The sequence below is a fragment of the Eurytemora carolleeae genome, unplaced genomic scaffold (assembly GCF_000591075.1).
Source record: "Eurytemora carolleeae unplaced genomic scaffold, Eaff_2.0 scaffold152, whole genome shotgun sequence".
Classification (NCBI taxonomy): Eukaryota; Metazoa; Arthropoda; class Copepoda; order Calanoida; family Temoridae; genus Eurytemora; species Eurytemora carolleeae.
Genome location: NW_019396057.1, coordinates 67,246 through 92,386, shown reverse-complemented (window position 1 = coordinate 92,386; position 25,141 = coordinate 67,246). Strand labels below are relative to the sequence as shown.

The 25,141-nt window shown below is 32.7% G+C and overlaps 2 protein-coding genes across 2 annotated transcripts in view; one reads left to right on the top strand and one right to left on the bottom strand.

Moving 5' to 3' along the window:
* Positions 1-22,255, bottom strand: part of LOC111707559 (uncharacterized) — a 75,747-nt gene extending 53,492 nt beyond the window's left edge. The window contains exons 1-15 of the mRNA XM_023480676.1: positions 22,088-22,255; positions 20,313-20,398; positions 19,416-19,478; positions 19,141-19,186; positions 18,354-18,721; positions 17,638-17,727; positions 16,911-17,071; positions 15,992-16,273; positions 15,155-15,236; positions 13,680-13,737; positions 11,710-12,067; positions 5,065-5,104; positions 4,493-4,809; positions 724-794; positions 9-163 (exon numbers count right to left, since the gene is read on the bottom strand). Of these exons, the coding sequence (XP_023336444.1) occupies positions 9-163; positions 724-794; positions 4,493-4,809; positions 5,065-5,104; positions 11,710-12,067; positions 13,680-13,737; positions 15,155-15,236; positions 15,992-16,273; positions 16,911-17,071; positions 17,638-17,727; positions 18,354-18,721; positions 19,141-19,186; positions 19,416-19,478; positions 20,313-20,398; positions 22,088-22,129 (2,219 nt within the window). The 5' untranslated portion in view covers positions 22,130-22,255. The remainder of the gene's footprint in view (positions 1-8; positions 164-723; positions 795-4,492; positions 4,810-5,064; positions 5,105-11,709; positions 12,068-13,679; positions 13,738-15,154; positions 15,237-15,991; positions 16,274-16,910; positions 17,072-17,637; positions 17,728-18,353; positions 18,722-19,140; positions 19,187-19,415; positions 19,479-20,312; positions 20,399-22,087) is intronic.
* A 1,327-nt stretch (positions 22,256-23,582) lies between these two features.
* Positions 23,583-25,141, top strand: part of LOC111707626 (protein mago nashi homolog) — a 2,126-nt gene continuing 567 nt past the window's right edge. Inside the window, exons 1-3 of the mRNA XM_023480761.1 lie at positions 23,583-23,820; positions 24,575-24,647; positions 25,018-25,099. Coding sequence (XP_023336529.1) covers positions 23,617-23,820; positions 24,575-24,647; positions 25,018-25,099 — 359 coding nt within the window. The 5' untranslated portion in view covers positions 23,583-23,616. The remainder of the gene's footprint in view (positions 23,821-24,574; positions 24,648-25,017; positions 25,100-25,141) is intronic.

Genomic DNA, 25,141 nt, shown 5'->3' with positions numbered 1-25,141 from the left:
AATATCACCTATAATCAGATTTATATTTCAGACTGTCGTCTGATTGGTGCAGAGGGTTCATGCTTCCTCCCGATTGGCGGAGATTATTTTTCCGTTCTCCTGATTGGTCTGACTGACGTAGCGTGCTGGTCATTTTGCTCAAATCGCTTTCTTCATTTGACTCCTTTACAGAAGAAAAGTTAATGTTAGACCAAAATTTAATTAAGTTATAATAAAGGGTGAGACAGAGCAGAGACAGAAATTAACTAATACCAAGTCAGGTTCTCAGTAATAGCTTCTGCAAAATTTGAACCAGCTTTTAAGTTGCAAAAAATGGAACAATTAAAATAGAATTTAACTAAATCGACGTGAACACGAAGACTGTTTATTGGGGCCCATCCAATTCTCAACACAAAAAACAATAGGATTTCAGAACTTTCTCTTGGTTTTAACTTGTTACCAATGAGATATCTGAACTAACCGTAACTAGTTTATCTATCTTTCACTTGTTTATAAATATCCATCTCAGAATTAATCAAAATAAAATTTCATTTCTTTTATTAGCGAAGACATTTTTTCTGAATTATTCGTGAAGGAAAATACATATATAAAATGAAACAGGGGCTAAGATAAGAATTGCTCTAATATCAATTACTTTTAAAGATCATTACTCATGGTTATTCTCTGTAAATGAGGTAGAAGATTAGAGCTAGCTCTTTAATCCTATTTATTCTATGTGCTTACTTGTATTCCCGTACTGGGTGTGGTTGGGTTGGATTGTATCCTTTGCGGAAAGCCCGGTAATTTCCTGTTCCCTAAAACAGAAAATCAAACACTACTTAAAGCATAGTTAAGTGGTCTCCAAAAATTAATTAGAGTAAGTCGGCAACAACAAGATCGTTATTTGATCACTTGTATCACTTGTTTCTATTATATTTTGGACGATCCAGAAAAAATTATCTTTTCTTTAAAAATCTTTTTGGAAAAGAGCTTTAATTAAATTGCGAGTAAGGATGATGTGGGTATTAAATTAATTTAATAAAAAGTTAAGAATTAAAACTTCTCTCTGGCTTTAAGTCTAATTATTCACGATATTCAAAAATGTTTTTTTTTGTTTGGGTGTTATGAAAAAATTCTTTATGTATGTTCTATGAATATAATTATTTGTGTCAGTTCCATAAATCAAATAGTCTGGATATGTTCCATAAATCAAATAGTCTGGATATGTTCCATAAATAAAATCGTCTGTGTATGTTTCATAAATGAAATCGTCTGTATATGTTCCATAAATAAAATCGTCTGTGTATGTTACATAAATGTAATCGTTTGTATATGTTCCATAAATAAATAGTCAGTGTATGTTTCATAAATGAAATCGTCTGTGTATGTTCCATAAATATAACTGCCTGCATATTTTCAATAACTATAAATGTCTGCATATGTTCCATAACTATAATTGTCTGTATGTGTTCCATAACTATAAATGTCAGTATACGTTCCATAAGTATAGCTGTCTCTGTGTGTTCAATAACTAAAAATGTCTCTGTGTGTTCCATAACTAAAAATGTCTCTGTATATATTCCATAACTATAAATGTCTCAGTCTATTCCATAACTATTAATGTCTATGTCTGTTCCATAACTACAGTTGGCTATGTCTGTTCCATAAACATAATTGTAAATGTCTATTCCATAATAATTGACTATATCTGTTCCATAACTATAATTGTCTCTGTATGTTCCATAACTATAATTGCTTGTATATGTTCCATAACTACAAGTGTCTGTATATATTCTTTAACTATAATTGTCTCCGTATGTTCTATAACTATAATTGTAAATGTCTGTTCCATAACTATTAACTATAATTGAATGTGTATGTTCCATATTCTTAATCAAAATTAAAATAAAACGAGAAAAGGAATAGAGAAAGTCTAAAGGGATGTTTTAGTAGAAAACAACTGGTTTAAGGGGGGGGGGAGGACAAAAATTGGTTATACGTATTAAACAAAAAATCTAAGTAAAAATTCTTGTGATTGTTTTCTAAAAATGTTATTACCCGAGTTACAAAAACAATGCAAGAATCTAATCAATATAAAATCTAGCTAATCTGATTGTAAACAAATATCTTGGTATCTGATATACACACCTAATAGTATAATGTATACTCCCAGGGGGGTTCCATACACCTCATCCATAAATATAGTTTACAAAACTTATACATAATAAATATCAGGCCATTATATCTTCACTACAAGCTTACTCTTATTTAATACATAACATAGGATTTTATGAAGGTTTAGGTCCCCTTTAAACATACATCCAATTTTCCTCATGAAATTTAATAAAATGGAGAAATTAAAATTTTAAAAAATTCATCCTTTGTCCATATTTTGTTTCTTGAATCTAATTTTGCAAAATGTAATGATGAATGTTTAATATTAGCATAACAAGGCAAACTAAAAGAAAAACCGGTTTAAAGTTTTCAATACATTCTCCTTCCGGGAAATTTCATTAAATAAATCTTTCTTTAAAACTTGGCGTAAAATATTTCTTTTCAAGTTTAGATAGCTCTTAACCCTAGCGGAGAGAAACAAATAGGAAATATATGAGAGGTGAGGGGGTTTGGGGGATTTTGCTAGAAGACAAACAATGTGAAAATGAGGAAAGTTTAAAAACTATTTACATGGAAGAATAATTTGAAACCAAGTTTACCAACTAATCCAGGAATATCTTAAATTAGCAAAACTGAGCTGAAAACTTTAGAATGGGATATCCTTAATCCCGATCTGTTTATAAATCTTGAGATTAATAACAACTGGAGAACAAGCATTATTTGATCTGGAGATTAAGAAAAAAAGTAGATCTAGCATTAATCTCGATATCCACCATTCAAAAGTTTTCAGCTCTGATTTTATAAGTGCAGGGGTGCATGCAGAGAGGGGGACTAAGGGGACTTCGCCCCACCAGGGAAAAGTGTAGCAAAGTTTAAGCTAGGCGCGCAACTAGATATTTTGTTAAGAGGGGGGCAAGATGAAATTTTTTTGCACCCCCTAAACATTTTTAGGGGGGGGGGGGGAAGAAAAATGTGTATTATACTCAAACAATAAAAAAACTAACGTTACCAACAGGATATTCAGTAAGTCAACACATCTGATATGAAATAAAAAAAGAAATCTATTCTGGTTGAAATAAATAACAATGTTAATTAATTTACAATTTACAAATATATATATATATTCATTATTCATCCATAAATCAAATATGTGTACAGTGTAGTCAGACACTGACAGGAGGGCAAGCCTTCTTAATCAGGCTAGGGGGCCTTCCCTCCTTACCCCCCCCCCCTAGTTGCGCGCCTGGTTTTCCTCCGTGAAGCAAACACATAAAAACTCTTAATTTCAAGTTTAAATACTTATTTTAAAACGATTTTAAAGTGCGATGAAATTCAGGTTACCGTCATTAACTTAATTTCCAGACATTGGAATTTTTAAATTTAACTTTAAGAACTCGAGAAATATTTAAGGCCTTAAAATCAAGGAATTGAATGTTTGCACCTTTTGTATAACCTCAGAGGACACAAAGTTTAAAACTGGAATTGGTAACAAACAAATACTCTAGACTTTTTCCAAAAATTTCTCATAAGAATCTGGAGAATGGTGTTCCAGTAAATTATTAAATGTTCAATGTTCATCATAAGTTCTTAGTTATAAATAAACAAAAAATCTGGCTCTCTAAATATCAGGAATTTGAATGTAGAAATGAGAACTGCTACTCATGTTATTACCAAGTATTGGAGTCAAAACATAGAGCCTTATAATTCCCTCTTTGGATCTTTCTTCTTTCTGCGTATTACAATTAGTTATTTGTAAATATCTTTTTTTTCTAAATATGTATTTTTAAAACCAATCAGTAATAATACTCTAAATATGATTTTAGCCGAAATACATCTATACATATATGTACTTTGCTTGTCTGTCTGTTTGTTGGTCTGTCCGTTTGTGTCCAATAAACGTCAGAACGGCGGAACCGATCTAGCTCAATTTTTTTGTGTAACCTCACGTAACCCCAGGGAAGGTTTATGGATGATCGAATTTTCACAAATTTGCTTCTAATAAATTTTGAATTTCGAAAATTTTGAAAATCCACGATTTTTTTTTAATTCGCGAATTTTTTTGTTTTGTTTTACACTGTTTTCAATTAGAAAATGTTTTGAAATGAAATAGAAGATGGGCGCGAAGCGCCCTAAAAGCCTAGTATCTTAATATTTATTTATCTCTCTATCTATCATTTTAAAGATCATATGATAACTTAAAAGGGAATACAAAAAATACAAAAAGTTCAGAATCCATATTCCATGTGTCGTGTCCTCAAGTAATTTTTAATCCAAGAAAGTATTAAGTAAAAACTAAAATATGATATTTAATAATAATTGAGCAAAAAGATAATTGAGTAAAAATGTTCGCTTGAAATGTTAAGACACTAAAATATCAAAATGGCTGCCAGTGACTCACCTTTCTGTTTGAAAGTTGATGTTTCACCTGGGGGAACCAGCTGGGTACTGGCACTCCCACCGGTCTCCAGTCCAGTAGAGGACAGTCCGCCTATCCGTGCCAAGTCTCTCAATCCCTCGTTCAATCCTCCAATACCTTCCTTCAACTCATCACACTTCTCCCCTCCATCTTCTTCCTTCCCTCCCTCATTACTAGCCTCTACCTCACTAGGGGAGTCAGGACCAGGATTTGGTACAGCTGATGAGGAACTTTCTTCACATAAAATGCGGGAATGCTTTAATTGAAAATTAGACCCGTCCTCAGATCGGTGTCCGTACCTGTAAAGTCGGGTTGGTTTAAAGGGAAATATATTGTTTAATTAAACTAATGCACTCCAAAAATTAAGAAACTTTTAATTCCTGCACTAATTGCATGTTTGCATAATATGCATGAATTCGAACGAGATATCCAATTTTTTATTTATTGATTAAAATTATATTTAAAAAATAAGACTTTGCCCGGAAAAGGATTTCACAGCATGAAACAATGTGCTATTCTCCCTTAAAATGAATATTTGGAACTGATATACTAACCTTCTTGGAGATTCAGTGTACTGTGTTAATGTAAGCGTTCCTAACATTTCCATTCATAAAAATATGTATTTTAATAGATTTCTTTGTTTTAAAGATTGAGGAAGGATCTCTCTCTATGGTTAGATTAGAGTATTCACAAGAATTAAATACTTTTTTTTAAAATCATATTTCAAGGAAACTCCTTTATTAACTTTTTAGAAATAATAATAGATTTTGTATAGCTTAACCCAGAATTAAATTTAGGGACATCGAAAGAATAAAAGAAAACGATATTTTATTATAACGAGGTCTCCCAACCTACTGATAATGGAATGCTATTTAGTAATTTAATTGAATAATTATATGGAGCTCTTCAAAACTGTTCCCGCATATTTGATTATTATTTTTTTATTTTTACAATTACTGAGATTTAAGTATAAATTATATAAAACTCATTGAAAAAATGTCCGAATTGAAAAAAAATGTAGGACACTTCTTTCCTCCTTAATCCTTTTGAATGTTTGGGGCTTAAAAATAATTTTGGTCTGATTAAAGTGACCGTTGTAATGGCTGATTCACAATGGTACCCATTAAACCCTTAAAGAAACCACAACAGAAAATAAAAGACATCACGGTTAACTCTTGATCAGACAAAGCTTTACAGGGAACTGTTGTGAATCGGATATGTCACTCAATAAATTGTCACTTGAAATTGAGACAACAGTACCTTTCAGGTATCGTTCAACAATTATTAACAACTAGTTTGGGAACCCAGCGCTGCCCAGGTTACTAAAAGTTACTCCCGCCGTTTACCAGCAATTGAACGATAAAACCGGGAAACTGACTTTTTTCAATTTAAGTCGACCTACTTAACTTAGAATCTCAAAACCAATCTAAGCAAATTCCAGTGGGTCTCCCGAGTTCCTAAATCAAAACTTGAGGCAAATCGGTCCAGGGGTTCCCAAGTTATGATCGGACAAACAAACAAACAGATATATGTAGATATTCTGAAACAAAATTGTTTGATATGTTCATTGATTTGTGAGTGAACCCCATTGATAAAACTGATCAGAAATATTGAATAGAAATGCAAAGCTAGCAACAGTGCTTGACACAATCTTTTCTATAAAACTGCAAGCATTAAAGATTCAACGGATTAAAAGACGTTTTCCCTAATATCTTCCTTCCCCAATTTTATAATAAAAAAATTTAAAAAATATTAATTCTCTTTAAATCTTTGTCTAATTAATAAACTGGGAGGGAGATCGTAATTTTTCTTGCTTTAATTCTGATAATTTTCTCCATTGTTTCCGTAGCAACAAATTCAGTCGCTTTAATAGCAGGAAAATTGTAAATTTCCAAGGTTCAAAGCATGGATATCTCATTCAATCTGGAATCATACAAAGCTTTAAAGGGAACAATTATGAATTAAACATGCCTCTCTATAAATTTAGTCACTTGAAGATACGTATACAGTCCCTTTATTGACGGAATAAAAAATGATGATTGAAGGAAATTTGTGAACTCAGGTTTTCAGCTGGAGGCACTTGAAAAGTTTACTAGGGCTCTTCAGATGATTGGAGATTGATAAGAGCTTGAGAAGAGTTAAAGAGAGGTCAGTTTTCTTTGCCCGACCTTATCAAATCACTTGAAACTCAGGAAAAAGCTCTTTAAGGCTATTTAGATAAATTACTTTTCAAATACTTTCAAAACTTTTAATGCAACCACGAAAGGAATTCTATTGTTACATTTAAAAATGGTATGAAATAAAGGAAATCTAAAGCCTTAAAACTGATGTGAGTAAATCCACAGAGTAAAGGAAAAAATGTATTTATAAGTAAAAAATGATCAAATAAAAAAACATACTATTGAATCATGGAAAGCCCGAGCTCTCTGACGGAATCTCCGACTTTCATTTGCCTTGTACAAGTTAATCTTCCATCTTCAGGCTCCTCGTGAATTTTGACTTCATTTCGGTTTTAGCCCAGGCTGATCCTATTTTCTCCTTCTCAGCCGTGGTTCATGCCTATTGGCTTGAATTCAAACTAGGATCAGGGGCAACGGTGGCTTCGGTTTTCCATACGTTCAAACATGCGTTCAAAGCATTATTCTGGGTTAGCATTTTCTAACGACAAATATTTCTCCACTTTCTGTCCAACCTATAGCTATGTACTACTTGCTATCCAAGCTTAGCTCCGGTTCCGTATGAGGAATTGGAGTATATCAAGTATAATAAAAGTTGGTGTTTGTGATTAGATATCAGATGCATTTGCAGTTTTCCATATTGTTTTCTGATCCAGGAATGTCTGACTCATTAACTTCTGAAGGTTAGCTTCAAGCACAATTTCCTCTTTGTTCTTGCAGGTTAAAAAAATAAACGTCACTGCACTAAGCAAGGTTTGAAAATTCTGAGGATATCCATTGTCAGAATTCCGTCTTAATAATGACAAATGAGATAACAAAGTTTAGGCTAGGAGGGGATATTTTTGACCAAAGAATTCTTGATTCTTGTAAGTTTATCTTGGACACAGTGCTTAACGATACAGCCTCTTCAACAGCAATCTTTTCCTTGCAGCCGGCAGAGTATAATCCAGTATCATAGTGCATGGTGCACAGCCTATCAGGATTCCACTTTATATGTTTCCATTTGCCTTGTTTCTGGCAAGAGAAAAGGGGAAGAGAGAGAGAGAGAAAGAGAGAGCAAGAAACCCCTTCTAGCTACTATTATTTTCGTTTTCTTAGTAGAGTGTACTGCCATGTTATTCCACACATGGTTCTGTTCAACAACAAGAAACTGGAGAAAGCTGTATAAGAACCAGACTGTTCTGAGCTCCCTTGATGCTAAAACATAGAACCAGATTCAATCGAAAGAATTAACGTCTTTCTGACGAGTTCGTATAAATAATAACAGCTAACCAGGCTTGTTATAAAGGAGTATATTTAAAGATGTCTTAGCAAAATCTGGATCGAGCTAGGTAAAAGACTTCCTTTCTCCAGGTTAATACAGCATTAGAAGATTAATGCAGGCCTTCAATGTTTCTTGTAGTGTGCCGTTTATTTCTTTTCCATTTGTGTGCAAGGGTGTATACAGGGGATATACACTAAGGTGTCCACAGATGACAATTTATTTGATTTGCATGAGCGAGGTGGTTTATCCCATTATATCAATCGTAATTAAGATGCTTAAACAAATGATTTTAAGTTTTTTTCTATGTTTTTATGGTGACGTGAAATGGATCTGTGAAGACGACAATTTTTCTCAAAATTCTGTTGTGCGGCATGCACACAATTTAAACACCTGAGTAAAATTTATATCACAGTACTTTTTAAAATGATGACAAGAAAGAAAACAGAGTTGTTTGCTATTGGCCAACTTTAAGAAATGTTGCCTTCTTCTGTATTGCCTACAGCAGAAGATATTTTGCGTAAATACGAACACATTTATCGGAGAATACGGGACACAGATCAAGTATTGAAACTTTAGTTGGATATAAGCAAAACCTGTACTCACACAGAGTTAGGAGGATGCCATGCATAAAGCCCTGCTTGGTTGCTGCCATAATAAATCCATGGTTCAGATCCGGTTTTCCTACCATACTAGCTATCAGTGTAAGAGATAAAACCTGAATACATATAAAGAAACAGATTAGGGTACTGTCTTCCACCTCCATAAACAACAGGATGACAGAGTTCAACAATGAAGTAAAGAAGTTTTTTGATATAGGAGTCAAAAATCTTGAGGAAGCTATGAAGATGGAGAGATTTAGGTAAAAAACAATTGCATGTTTGAAATTGAAAAATTTAAACTGACAATTATAAAAAAAACTTTAGCTTCCTCCCTCCTTCTAAAAAAATCCCTATTTGTCGCACATCCCTGGAAATACTTTCTTTAATTAAGTTATTTTCTTTTTACATAACAGAGGATACGAAAACTGCAGTTCCTGGCAGATCAGAAAATTGGCAGAATTGGGACAATTGGTTCTGGAGATGATAAATACAAAGAAATAGATTTGAATTTAAAATTAAAACCATTGTAAATTGATGTAATTAATTAAATTAATTACATTGAAGGAACTGTAAGCGTAATTTTCAGTGACCCTCCAATCAATAAAGGGGAAGATATTGTCGTTTTTCTAGGTATAAAAGTACTTAATTCTGATAATTCCAACGTTTTCCTGCAGTAGAAATGCGCAAGTCACTTATGTAGTGAAACCACAAGTTAAAAAATCTGTTTTTTTAAATAATTTAAACTGGATCAGACAAAGCTTTTAAGGTTACTGTGAAAATTGGCATTACCATCTTTTCTCTGAGGGTCATTTGATTTTACGCTAACAGTCCCTTTAACAGTCAAACATTATTGTAAATTATGTATAAATTATTTTAAACTATGAATGAAACGATGAAACTTTTGTAAATTATGACATTATTGAAATCATGTATGATTTAATTAATGAAAACTAGTCAAAAATTGATACCAAAGATTAAAAAATGTAAAAAAAACTTTTAAGATGTCTTACAATCTTTGGAAAAACGAAGTGCCCCCCCCCCCCCCCCTTTAAAAAAGATAGTGCACCGTAGTGTGAATGTTGTATTTGACATTTGATTTTGACAATAATAATTCAGCTTGGCCTTTTTAAAGCGAATATTAAAATGCAATTATCTTCTCAGCTTATTAAGATAATGAGCTGAGATTTTCAGAAAAATCTCACAAAATAAAGTGTAAGGGGAAAAAATACCGCGCTCCTCGCGCGCGGCATTTTTTAAAAAAAGGTTAAATCCGTGGAAACCTTAATATACACCCTGGAGAAAGTTTCTCTAGTTTGCCATTTTTTCCCCTCTCACCCTGTATCAAGTGCTTTTAGAAGCGACGAGCCATACCCAGTTATTGCTTCTCTGAAAGATAGATGTACACTGTACTGTATAATGGTGCACATGCACTTTTTTAAAACTTACTTTAGAAACCAAAAATGTTAAAATTTGCAGACACAGCTTTACAGAGAATATTTCCGATATTAACATTAGAGCTTTCAAACAAGCATTCTCTTTTTTTCTACTTCATACCTGGCCTTCATGATTAGAACAATTTTAATTCCAAAAGTTTCGAGTTGCAACTGAAACCATAACTTTAAAGGGCTCAAATTCTAACAACTCATTTCTGCAGACTATAGAGATTATGTACCGGGTGTTACAACTGATATTTTTGATTTGCTTACATTTCGATTAAAACGACCTGATAATCTTGCAATAAATATATTCTTAGTTCAACTAGACATTTACGTTTTAAGAAAAATCCATTTAAAGATATACAGTCTCTGACGCGCGATCTCTCAAGTGGCATACACACTTTCTGATTTCTGCAGGCTTCAGGGAAAAAGAAAACTCTTCCAAAATCATTTAAAGTTCTTAATCAGTAGCAGGTTGAGCAATAACTGTAACCTGAAGGCTCGGCGAACCTAAAGCTTATTTCGAAGATTATCAAGATTTCTACTCTTCAGTAAAAGGGCTATTTGACTTATCAATTCTGACTGGAGACATTTTTTTCAACCAGAATATAAAAGGTCCCTTCAAGCAAGTCAATTTTCCGGATTTTTTAACTCAGTTTTTTCAAGAAAATGTTAGCAAATCAAAAATATCAGTTGTAGAGAAACACCCTGTAGGTTAAAGTTTATATTTACTTTTCTTTTAGATCACCGTAACTTTTTAAATTAAATAGAGATCATAATCTTTTTTGCATTAAAAACGTCTGAACTTAATCATTAAGCATAAAACTAAAATGTAAATTGACATTATTTGTGTATAAATTCAATTTGAAGTTTAATTAAAACATTTAAATTGATTTTTCAATAGAACTGATATAGTTTGGATTCCATTTTCCTTTATTAAAAACAATTTCAGCAAGTTTAATGAGTTTTATCGCAACTCTTAAGTTTTTAAACTCACTAGCTTGAATACATGAAACGTTTTTCCAGAATTATAATTTTGATGGTTTTAGTCTCAGCCATATTTAAGCTGATATTAATTACTAAATAGTTGATTAGATATAGAAAATTGCTATTCTTGATTAATTCTTATAAATGACCCTCCACTTTCTTATATAGTCAAATATTTACATTTGTACCTTTTGATCGCTTAGACTTACAGGTTTACTCGCAAAGGATGAGACTTCAGAGACGACAGTTTATATTCAAGATTCCCAGCAACCGTAAATTTTTTTCCCCCCCCCCCCCCCCATTAATTAAAAAGACCATAAAAAGACTATTAATATATATATATATATATATATATATATATATATACAGGCCGAAAGTAAAACTGTAAACCGTGAAAATTTACAGGGACAAATCAAAATGTTGCGAGAGTTGATTTGAGCTCACCAATGCAAGACGCACGCAAGCTATCTTGAACTTTCAGGAGTTATAATTATTGAGTCTTTGCCACAAATTCAAATTCGCCAATCCTTATAGCTTTGTAATCTGATGGGTAAAACCTTAGATATTTCAAACTTAAGATTATTTGATCTAACAGAATTCATAGTTTAAAAAACCTAAGGTCTATAACATTGGGTGGCAACTGGCAAAGATTTAGGGATTAGAAAATCAGTTTGTGGCAAAGACTTTCTAGTTACTCTCTAGTTTTCTTGATTTAATCATCTTAAATGAATGGTTCCTATATTTGATGGTTCAGAGACAGCTTCCTCTCCCAGGTAGAGATTATCCAGAGATTCCGACGCCAGGGAAGGAGGACAGGGAGACTTTAACGCAGGGAGGGAGGGGGAGTAGGATCTATAGAGAGGGTTGGAGGGGGAGAAGGACTCCGGTATACGATTGGAGGAGGATTCTGGAGAAGCTAGGACTGGGATGGAGGTAGAGATATCGGATATGTTCAAGGATTTGTCCGGAGAGGAGCTGAGTGGGAGGGGGGTGGCGCCCCCCAGAGGGGATGGGGAGGGATCCAGTGGGGGCGGAGAGGTGGGCAGAGGGATCGGGTATAAAGGGTTTTTATCCAGATCTTCCAATGTTTTCACCTAGGTCAGATATATTTATATAAATTGGAACAAAACAAGTAAATAAGTTTCAGCTGGATCTACCAGAGCTAAAAAACTTTAGAATTGTGGATATCGAGATCGATGCTTGATCTCATCTTTTCGTTGATCTGCAGCATAATATAATCTTTATTTATAAAGTGTCTAAAATTCAACTAATTAGAGTGTCTTTTGCATAAACCGAACAGTCAATTAAAAGCGGAGAAATGTTATCAACAACCAATGAGAGAACTCTTCTGTTGGAACCAGCAGAGATGTTCAAAAGAGAGGATCAAGCAGAAAAATTAAAATTGTTCACAGTGGATATTGAGCTAAAGCGAGCCGGTACTAAGGGTGTCCACTGTCCAAGCATAAGAGTTTCCAGCTCTGAGCAGAATGAGAAATCCTTAATCCTGATCGCTTAATCTGATTATCCAATGTAAACACTTTTGATTTTCTTCATAATCTTCTTTTTTGGATATCCCTACTGTATAAAAGTTACGTTTGATAACAATTACAGATACAATGCTATATCGATTGGACTAATATCCGATTGAATTAAAGTCAGCTGTTCACAAGTAAAACCAGGAGTTTAAGCATTCTAATATCCACCATTCTAAAGTGTTCAGCTCAGGATATATATTTTTCATTAGCACCAGGATATGTTTACCTGGATACATATACCAGGATATATATATATATATATATATATATTTATACACAGCTGGATGCCAGGATATATATATTCAGCTGGAAACCAGGATATTTTTAGCTGGATACCAGGATATATATTCTCAGCTGGAAACCAGAATATTTTCAGCTGGATACCAGGATATATAAATTCAGTTGGAAACCAGGATATTTTCAGCTGGATACCAGGATATATATATTGAGCTGGATACCAGGATATTTTTAACGGAATACCAGGATATATATTCCCATCTGAAACCAGGATATTTTCAGCTGGAAACAAGGATATTTTCAGCTGGATACTAGGATATATATATTCAGCTGAATACCCACTGTACCAGGGTATCTATTCAGCTGGATACCAGGATATATATTTTTTTCTGTGGGATACCAAAATATATAAATATATATTCAGCTGGATACGAGGATATATATATTTTCTGTTGGATGGCAAGATATATATTTTCAAACTAAAATAACCCGGATGTTTACATTATGAGAGAGGGAAGTATGAAAGAAAAAACAAGAATAAAACAATACTAAAGATTTGCATCCAAATATATCTATATAATAAAGCTCTTTGCTCTAATATATATATATATATATGTATATATATATATTTATATATAGCTATACAGCAATAATCAGAACAGCTTCTCAGTTTTCATATTTATTAATACAAATTGTTTCAGATCTCTCGATCCTCATCAGTCAATATTTATATATATATATTATACATTATAATATATACATATATATTTGTATACATATATATGTTATCTATAGCTGGCAAAACGACTTTTTTTAACGATTTTTTAAAATTCTCCGGATAACGCCCGACACTTCAGCTTGTAATATATAAACTAATCAAAAATAGCTTTTATATCTGTGATTTGGGTAAATTATTTCTCCCCTGTAACCCTACCTGTGTTTGACTGATATCAGGAGAATGTCTAAGAAGTTCATCTATTGAAACACGAGTCCTAACATAAACAATTTCAACTTTATTTTTATTTAAGGGAGTGACTGGCTAGGTATGAGCTGAGAGTATAATATTTTAAACATGACATTAGTTTCTATCAGAATTAACGTTTTTTTCCGGGTGGGTAAATAATTTTCAAAAATCGAATTTTGTGAGCAAATCTACATAACTATCAAGCCTCGTGATTTTTGAAGAACGAGTTTAGGTCTCTAATCTAATGAATCCTGATCTTTTGTTAACTAATACTCTCGGTTCATATACCATATCTGGCCAGTACCCCGTCACTATAAAAGACAACCACCGTTCAGTTAATAATATATATCTAGACAAGACAGGAAATTTAAAAATCAGTAAGTACTATCGTAGATCAGGTCATTTCCATTCTATTTTTTACGAGTGATAATGTTATTTGACCAGGGGGTGGGCAATGTCACTTCATTAGGTGTAGATTGTATGGTAACATTTTGAGAAATCGGGTCTAACTATAGTTCTGTAGGAAGTATAAAGTACGTTTAAGCCACCAAATTGATGTTTACAACAAGGAAGTACTGCATTACGATATTTGTTTATTAAAATTTTGTTCAATTCATAAAATAAACATGCTCTTTATTGTTCAGTGAAATGATGTGAAGTGAATGATTTTTCTGGAACTTTGAAACAAAAGGAATGGAGTGATCTGAATTTGTGTAAGCAATGAAACCTCAGATATTGGATAGAATCAGTGAAGAGCACAATTCCTAGTGTACACCACGTACATTACCCATCTATATACTGTTTTATCTATGTATTTGAACAATCCTCAAAAAAACTGCATCAAATCAAAAATATCTAAGAAATGACCAAATTTTTCATGAAAATAAAAATATTGAAATTATATACATGTATGTATATATATATATGCTGCTGAAGAATGTCCAACATGAAACATAGTGTCCACCAATAACCAATCTTAATAAACAATAGAACATGTTCTAGACTTATTTTAAGAAGAGATTATCTATATACATCATAAGTAGAGATGTACATCGTTATAAGAAAAAACGCGATTTTACAGAACAAACGAATTTTCTGAAAGAATTCGAAAAAAAAACTCTATATTTCTCTGAACAGACGATTTTTTCTTACAAACTTATGAAAAAACAATAGTTTTTTTTAAGAACAATTTTATTGGACGAACGAAATTATTGAACGAACGATTTTACTCAATGAACGATCGTTCACTGAAAAAAAACAAAATTGATGGAAAATAAACGATAATTTTGAAAACGACCGAAATCAACTTTTATGAACAAAAAAAAGAACGAAATGAGTCATTCACGATGAACGAACGAAATGAAGAAAAAACCGAAAAAGCCCACGAGTATTCCTCATTGTAAAATAATAAATTTCTAAATATTATTTTCTCTTTTTTAGTACACCTTGATGGAGGGTTGACTACAGGAGGAGGGAGGAGATGTCCAAGAAGATCGTAATCTGTATCCGGATCCTCTCCAGGATATCCTAGCATTTTAACAATTATTATTATCATAATTATCATCTATATTCTTTATAAATATTATTATTACTAGAAATTCAAGGCGCTTCGCGCCCTTCTTTCTGGCCTTAGAGGGCGCTTCGCGCCCATCTTCTAAATTAATTGTGAACATGTTCTCTTTGTGTACATCGTAAAACAAAACAAAAATAATTCGCGGATTTTTACAAAAAATTTCGCGGATTTTCAAAATTTTTAAAAATTTAATGACGATCGAATTTTGATGGAGACAAATATTTGAAATTTTGATGATTCATAAACCTTCCTTGGTGTCCCTAGATGTCCCACAAAAAATTTGGGCCCGATCGGTTCAGCCGTTTTGACGTTTATTGGATACAAACAAACAGACAAACAAACAAACAGACAAGCCAAATTTATATATAGATTATCATTATTATCATCATCGGTATCATCATTAATCGTTATGAGTAAGATTTATCTCATACAGTAACTTCATGCAACAAAAATATTATTATGATTAGTATTACTATTATCATTATTATTATTAATCATTATGAGTAAGATTTATCTCATACAGTAACTTCATTTACAAAAAAACAAAGAATGCTGCGAATTTAATAGAATAATTAATTTTGTTTAAAAAAAAGAGATTTAGTCAAACAATCAATCAATCAATCAATCAATAAATTAACCAATCAATTAACTAATAAATCAATTAATTATCCAATTAATTATCGTTGAGAATGAGACTTGAGAATTTTACCTATATCATCGAATACAATATTGTTTCTGTTTGGAGAGCTTTGAAAGCAAGTTTCTCGGAACACTGCACTGGACGGTCTAGGCTCCAAACTTCGAGTTCCCGATTGTTCCAGGCTCCAATCTGATGTTCCCCGATTTCTTTCAACTTCAGAAATCCCCGAGTTCCAATTTCTCGCTGATTTGTTCGAATCTGTTCCAGTCCTGGTTCTGTTCCAATCCGTTCCAGGGTTGGACTCTGTGTTCCAATCAGTTTCAACTAATCGTCGTTCTTGACTGGCGTCTACTAGACAAACAAAACCGGTTTAAAACAACAACAATGAGAAGTTAAGTTTTGATTTATAAGATTTTTCTTTGAGGTCGGAATTAATTAAAACGAGAAGTAGGTTGAATCTACTTTTCTAACGCACTTTACTATTAATTACGCTTTTAAAAGTTTGGATTTATGCAAATTGCAAAGTAATGCATTAATGCATGTTGTATCTAAAAATTAATTAATTTGGTGAGTTTCAGGAATACATTTAGGGAAAGCCAAGATCGAAGAACCTGTCTTTTGTTTTGATTTTATGATAGAAACAATTTAATTTTACATCATCCATCCATAACTATCAATACCACTGATATTTTTGTTGAAAATATTTTTTCTTTTAACAAAAACATATTTTCCCGAGCAAAAAATGTGTTTGAAGATAAAAATAGTACAATATTTTTAGTTATAAACATATATATTTACTGTAAACATTTTGAATGGTTGAACAGAAATATCTTTATCTTTGTTTACATAAAAGTGTACTGCAATTTTGGGAGGAATATAAACAACCCAGGTGCTGTTTAGTCTGAGAAATCCTTCCCAAGTACATGCTTGGTGATTAGAGAATAAACGAAAATCCCTAAGTTTTCAATTAAAATGGCGAACCACCAACCTGCCGTGGTCCCGTAACCAGGACCGGTCCAAGGGTCCAGGGGACCAACCAAGGGTGGTCCACAGTCCAGTAGATGGACTGGACTATCTAGGAGGTGTCCACCTTCTAATGGACTTGGTCTATTAGGACTAAGAGGACCTGGACTGAGGGGAACCGGTTTCCTAAATACATCCAATTAGAAGAAACGTACATTTTCTTTTACTTTTTGGGGTTAAAAATTGTTCAAAAAATTGTTCAAAGTAATCCTTGTGAATGTCCAGTGATCGGAACCCATGAGAGGGATAACTTATCAGTAATAATTACAAATTGTCGCAGTGGACGAAACCAAGCATTGAATGCATATAACATGTTCTTTAAATCTACCAATAATTTAATACTATAAATAAGCAACCAAGAATACTACAGAATAATAAAATTCTTAACATTTTCCAATTTTTTTTTTTTAACTGGTAATTAAAGTTCTTAAAAATCAAAGACATTTTAAAAGCAAATCCTGCTTTAAAATTGAAATTAGAAATTCAATTTTTTGGTTTTCAGTTTTTTTTTTGCAGAAATATTAAATATAAAAAAATGAAAAGAGGAAAATTTTTAAACAAGAGTAGAAGTACATTTTTTCCATTTAATTGGAATTATTTTTTCCAAAAACTGGTTGGAAATGCTTTCAAATGAGATCTACAATTTTATCTTAAGAAAATTTTTTTTTTGCCCAAAATGTCCGCTAACTAACCTCAATCTTTTCCTCCTGGTGCTACGAGATTTAGATACAATCTCTAGACCTCCAGCCTTTTCTATCCTTCTCTCCACGCTCTCGTTTAATCTGAAATTGCAAAACCGGTTTTAATCAAAACAAAACAAATGATTCTAATTTAGAACGTGATGTTCAGTCACAAATCATAACAGTTCTTCACATTTCCATTTTAGAAAGAAGTGTACGACACATAATAACATAACATAAATAACTTTCAAAATGCCTTTCTTTAAGTTCAATTTAGTAATAATTTCTTTTACAATTCCGTTTAGCGACATTTTTTTCTCTTTATCATTCAATTTACAATTTACAACATCAAAAAGTTTCCGTTCTATATGATCACTATATTATACCTAACATTATTACAACAATAATTCACTAGATAATCTAATGCAGGGGTAAATTTTTTCAAAGATGATGTTTCTAAACAAATGCTTTTGATTTGTTTCATTTCGAGAATTGTTTTGTAATTCTTTTTTATAACATTTTTTTTCTCATTTGATGAAGTGACTCAGGAAAAAAATACCCCTGATCTAATCTAAACAAATAAAAAAACACAAATCTAAAAAATAAAAATAAAGATGAAAAAAGTGCTGGACCAACTCATCACATGCGTCCTGAAAATTTAACAAAAAATAATAAAAAAAGAAATAAAAAGAAAAATACAAAACATGGCGAGACAACGTTTCTCCAACCTTTCATTGGAATATTCTCTTTCATTCATTCGTTTCATTCCACCCTCATCCAACCTCCTTGTTCCTTCATTCATCATCCTCAATCCTTCATCCTCATGGGTCATCCGTCGTTCTCCATCCATCATATATTCTTCGTTTCGTCTTGTCCTCTCAGGTTTCCCTGCTCTTCTACCAGCAGCCTCCATCCTCCCACTCTCCTGGTATAGACCTCGGTCAACCTCGTAGTGTCCGCTTCTATCCATTAGTTCCCGTCGTGACTTCTTCTCCTCCCACTGGACACGCCCCTTCTCCCCCTGCTGGTCTCCCTCCCCTCTCCGGTCCCGCCCACCTCGGCTAGAACTGGAGTAATTGCTCCAAGAAATTTCACGCTGAAAAAGAACAAATTAAATTGTTAATTGTTATATTGTCTCTTTTAGGTTGTAAGATGATATTTATGCTTGACCTAATTTTAGAATACAAAATGCAGATAATTTTCTACAACATTATTACTTATCAGACTGAAAAAACTAAATTCAATAAGGGGTTCTGGCTGGTTAAGAACTGTGTTAATCTTAAACATCAGCTTAAGATTATTTATGATTATTTCTTTGAGGTTAAAAGGACTGTCAACAAAGGTTTCAAAAATTGCAATTGTTGTCACATGAAATTACGCCTGAAGATCCCTTTGAAGATTCAGGCTTTAAATATTTTAATATTGTGTCAATGAGTGGGTTTGAATTGCTTGTAAAAATGTTCATTCTTTGACGCTAGAAGCGTGTTACAATAATGTCAAATCTACCACACTTACTGTGAAAATATCTTCACTGCTAGATAGATCAGTCCCACACTCTTGTCTAAATAAAACAAAAATATGATATCATTACAAAAATATTGTGTTATTTACTTTTTTTCAGAAAAGTAACACTTTTAAATAAGGAAAATGCAAGATCTAGATTTATTTAGTCATTATGTGTTCCTTTTTATCCAAATATAAGTAACCCTTGCGTTGGTTTTACAGGAAAATTAATACATTTACTGTTTATAAATAGATATTTACAACATTTTTAGATAAGTAGTAAGTACCTCTGATCTCTGTTGGAGGGAGAAATCTGGTTTGAAAGCTGAGAATTCATTGGTTCAGATGATCTAAACATGTTAATTCATTGGTTCAGATGATTCTAACCGAGAGAATTCGCGGGTTCAGTAGATTTTAACATGAGATTTTATTGGTTCAGATGATCCAAATGAGAGAATTAGTGGGTTTAGTAGATTTAAACATGAGGATTCAATGGTTCAAAAGATTTAAACGTAAAAATTTATTAGTTCTGAGCTGGAATCTTTAGAATGGTAGATATTGAGAATAATGCTTGATCCTCTCTTTTTCTTAATATCGAGACTAACTTAATCTTGTACTTGTTTCCTGAAAAGTGTATAAAATTCAACCAATCACAGTCGCATATATGAAGCCGATAAATTTGAAATTTTGCGCGCCATTTAAGATTATATACAGAAACAGGAGGAACTCTCTAAATTAAAAAAAAACCATTTTTTTATTTTTCTCCCAAGGAAGAACGGTTTAAGAAGAAAATCAATAGTGTGTTCATTGGATACTCAGATTAAGTAATTGGGATTAAGGATACCTCATTCTAAATTTTTCAGCTCAGATCTGATTATATTAACAGAAAGAGCCAAACAGATAATTATATCAGTAACATGAGCTCAAATGCAGATTTGCTTCTAATTATGAATAACATAAGGAGTTCTAGGTTCGGGAAATCTAAATGAAGACTGTAATTTGATTTCAGCNCCCCCCACTTAATAGTATAAGTTCATAATGAAACTTCGTTTTCAGGCAAAGCTAGGTTTCCAAGCTGGTAATGATACAAAAGTAAACTTTTAGATCATTACAAGTCGAAAATTTGTCAAATTTGTGCGGAGCCAAAAATAATTTTAAAAAAAGATGACCAACATTAAACTAACCTACTCCTGCTTGCTGCTCCTGGAAAGGGTTTACTAGATATAGGAGTTTTCGGAGAACAGCGAGGGAACAGTGACTCAAGTCCGTCCTAGGATATATAAAGAAGTTTTATAACACCTTCATAGGGAGGTAATGCAAATTTTTCTCTTTTTTAAAGGGAGTGACCGGCCATGTACGGTAGTTGAATTGAGAATGTAGTATTGATGTGAATTTTTTTTGGAATAATGTAAGACCTATGGGAGGTTTTACGATGCACATTTGTTCAGCAAGACCGAAAATCCTCATAGATTTTTTAATTTTGAGGGATAATTTTGAGAATCGGTTTTAAAAAAAACGAGAAACCCAGGCGTTGCGTATTGGATACACAAACTAGAGAATTTCTGTCCAAGTTTTTCTTTTAATTAACAGTAGACATAGGAAGATAATAATATTAAAGAAAAAATCTATTACAACATTGTAGTTTGAATATTGACATAAAAAACTTTAAAATCTTACTTTTGCCCTTAACTAAAAAAACCTTGATTAAAAAAATTCTAATCAATACTGCCTTCAGTGTAAATATACATTTGATATCATTATTTATTAAATATGTATCGTTCCTATGAAAATATAGATATATTTGAAGAAAAGTTTTCATCTCTATTTTTCGCCCCTTGAAGCTTACACCACAGTATTAAAAGGGATTGTCTGAGGAGTCCACTTAATTAAATAAATAATTTATTAACACTTGCAATATGGAAGTGTGTATGATCGAATAGTTTACATTGTTAAAAAAAGGTTTCAATATTTCAATATTTCAATTTTTAAGGAGGGTACAATGTTGCCAATGATGCCCCCCCCCCTTACACAAATGCTCTCGTACGCCCCTGAATATTGACTGATTTTTTGCTAATGTAGATTTAGGATATAAATAAAGTAAAATTCAAGAAGTGAATAGAATAAGTTGAAAGGTTTGTTAGTGCAATATTTACAATATTTCCAAATTTTTACGGAATCAGAATCAGCTGAAGCATAAAACTTGTATGTTAAACAATGAAACATGTATCAGAGATAGTTGGATGGCTTCTTTCTGTTATTTTGGGAATATGGTCGAAAAATTAATCAATTAATTAATTAATAGATCAATCAATTAATGAGAGTGTTGGCCGCTATTTGTTCAGAAGGTGGTAAACATGCTTTAAGAACCCTTCGCGCCCAGTTTTACAGAACAATTTTAACAATGAACTGTTGCTTTCCAAATCCGCATTTTTTTCTAATAAGGCGATTCATACTCTTTTATTTTGGACGCGGGGTCATGTGAGTTGCCACAAAAAATGTTGGCCCGATCGATTCGGTCATTTTGAAGATTATTGGATACAAAGTGAGAGACAAAGCTAATATTAATAGATAAAAGTACATTTTATCCAGGGGGGACTTGATCTTTCTTGTCATTTAAAGGAGGGGGGGGGGGGCTCAGTCCCCTAATAGAACCAGGCCTAGAAAACATACCTTCCACTTCTCCGGAGAGACTGCTTGGCCCCAATAGCCCCCCCCCCCCTATGTACGCCTCTGTTCCATCAAATCTTCAAACCAAACATAATGCAGGCGCACAGCGCCCCCCGCCCCCGTAGACAAAAATAGAACATAGCATACTTATGTAAATACAATAAAAGGGGTGTGAACTAATATAGCATGGTTTTTATTAAACAAAATGTGCCAAACAATTCTCCAGTTTTCTTATAATCTTTAAAATGAATTTGAGAGTTGATCCGAAGTCATTTGATAGGTTAAAATTTACCTGAGTTAAATTTTGAAGATCTAGTCTCATAGTTGTGGACATCTTGGTCCGGCATAACAGACGAGAACAAGTTGGCACTGCAAACTTGAAACAGATGTCACAGTTTTACAAAAACACTTTTCCAAATTATCTGAAACATTTACAAATCTTCATCAAAACAAATCAGAAGATAGTAAATAGATTTTCTTCATCAAGTTTGAAGACAAAAACCACGCCTTACGGTCACTCCATGGTGTTCAACACACCCATATGATGACAGCAGAACATTGGAATAAAAATAATCAATACAACAGCAGACAAGTGTACACTAAATCCGGTTTTACAACAAATGTCGTCTTTGTCCAGGGATTTTGTAGATGGTTTACTAACTGAACTATGTCATCAACACCACTAAAGTGACAAATCGTAACTTAACTTAGAACGGTTGGTTTTAAGCGTTTATTAAAAGAGACTCAATACAAGAAAACGTTAATTAACAATAACACCCATCTCTAAAATTTCTTAAATCTTAAACTATAGGTGCAGCCTGCAGTTGCAACTTGCAGTGCTCGGCCAAGATATTTTCTTAACCTTTTCATATCCGATATATTTAGTATAGATATGGGAAAATATTAAAAATAAAATTTCCAACTACTTTACTGGGAGTAAAAACTTTCGTCCGTTTTTTTGTGGTTCGGATGATTAAAAATTGCAAGTAAACAAAGACGACGCCATTGGAGTCAAAACAATAAATACGAGGCATTCAGAACAGTTTTCCTAACGTTCTTGAAAAAAAGTTCTCGCCGCTTTGAAAAATAATTAACAGTTGATTAAAGTATCTACATATATTACTTTTTTTTGTTTCTTTGTAAGTTGGATCATAGTGTATAAACTTCAAACCGATTTGCCTTAAAAATAGTTTGGTTTAACATGTTTGAACCACGGAAATTCTCAAAGCTTGGTTTGACAAATTGTTAGGATATTCAGGCAGAGCTGGGTTTTCATGCTAGATAACATTCATTATCTGAAAGCGATCGATCGATAGAAACAACTTTAAGATGAAAAAATAGTAGAGTTTAAAAGTGGGTCTTAAATATATTTTTGCAACATAATTTAGTATTGAACCTGAACATTTGAACAATTCTAATTATGTTCATTTTATTGACTAAAAACAAACACATAATTGTTATCTATAAACCCATTACAATTTTTCTGTTTAATTTATTATGGTATATTCCTAGAGAACGATTTTTGGACCTATATATACTAATTTGGTCCTGTACAAAATTGATAGAATTGACCATGTGGCCGCAGCGCTCGGCCCCCTAGCCTGTCATAGCCGCAGTGCTCGGCCCAGAAAGTGTCTTAACCTAACTTAACCCTAAATAATAATAAATAAATACTAATTTTCGTCACGTGCAAAATTGATAGGAGGGGGTCCAAAAATCGTTCACTAGGACAGACCCTTTATTAGGTAAGTATCTAACAGAGCTTATTTTTTATCGAAGATTAATTGAAAGAAATTTTTAGTTTTGAAATTTTAGAAAATAATGAGTCAGGATTTTTATCTACGTTATTATGTTGGACACAAGGGTAAGTTTGGTCACGAGTTCCTCGAGTTTGAATTCCGTCCTGACGGCAAACTGAGGTACGCCAACAACTCAAACTACAAGAACGACACCATGATCAGGAAGGAAGCCTTCGTGCAGAGTAAGGTCATCAACGAGCTCCGTCGTATTGTAGAGGATAGTGAGGTAGGTCCAAAATTTGTTTTCGTCCTACATTAAATTCTGTTAAACTTTTTTTTAGTTTATTCATATTTTCAATTTCAAATGAGTGTTGTAACCACATAGTAGATATTGATAGAGGTTCAGTGTATTATTGAGTACTGTACAACTCGTACAACGGTAAACTGTACAATTTTAGAAAAATTGGGGTCGTTTGTGTACGTTTTCTTAAAAACGAATTATTTTTTTGTTTACATTTTATGGGGTTAATAACTATCTATATCTCCGATCATTTAGTATTTATGTAATTGAATTTTCAATTAAAACAAACCGTGCAGCATGTGTACCCCACTTCCTCTTGAAATCGATGTTTCGTGAGAGGAGTTTGCTGAGTGTCTATCTTTGTCTATGGTTGTAACTGAAAATCTTATGTTGAGCAGGATGAAATAAATTGGTTATGAACCTAACTCAGTAAAGGCTCAAAATAGCTAGATTTGTGGGTTGTGTATTATTTTTTAAACTTCAGAAATTAAGAATTAATTATGAAGTTGTATTTAAGTTTTTAAAGTTTTTTCTAATAGACTTAAAGTATGATATTCATCACATTTGCCTTGGTTATAGAGCGATATTTTTCTTATGTTTATTAGTTACTTTCACGCTTATCCCATGTATAATGTAAATAACGTATTTTTTGGATTTTTGAAATCACGATTTTCGATTTGACACTCAGGAATTAATGCTTATAATTATTTATTTTGTTAATGGATTAATATTAATTAAGATTATGGCTGAAGATGATGCTCTGTGGCCTCAGCCTGACAGAGTCGGGAGGCAGGAGTTGGAGATTGTTATCGGTATTTATTATCTATTAATGAAAATGTATATATAACCTATGCTTTAAGGACACTTTGCGCCACTCTTTTCATTAATAATTTTAGATTTTTGATGCTGAGCTTTCTGCAAGTCTTTCTTCTTCGTACATTTGAAAGCAGTAACAGAAATTAAAAAAATTCTGTTTCCATTTGTAAATTTCCTACGGTCTAATAAAAGAATTATTATTTTATTTTTAAAATTTAACCGGTCACTAACCTTCTTATGCATTACCATAAAATAATTGAACCTGATCGGTTTAGCCGTTTTTACGTTTATTGGATAAACAAACAAACAGACAGACAGACAATCTTAATTTAAGCTAAACATTTTTATCTGAATTGTCTAATCTAGGTGATGAGCATATCTCGTTCACAACCAGCAAGATTGGTAGTTTGGTTGATGTGAATCAGAGCAGAGACCCAGATGGTCTTAGGTAGTTAATAGTTATTCTAACATTTTCTGGGGATGGGGGGGG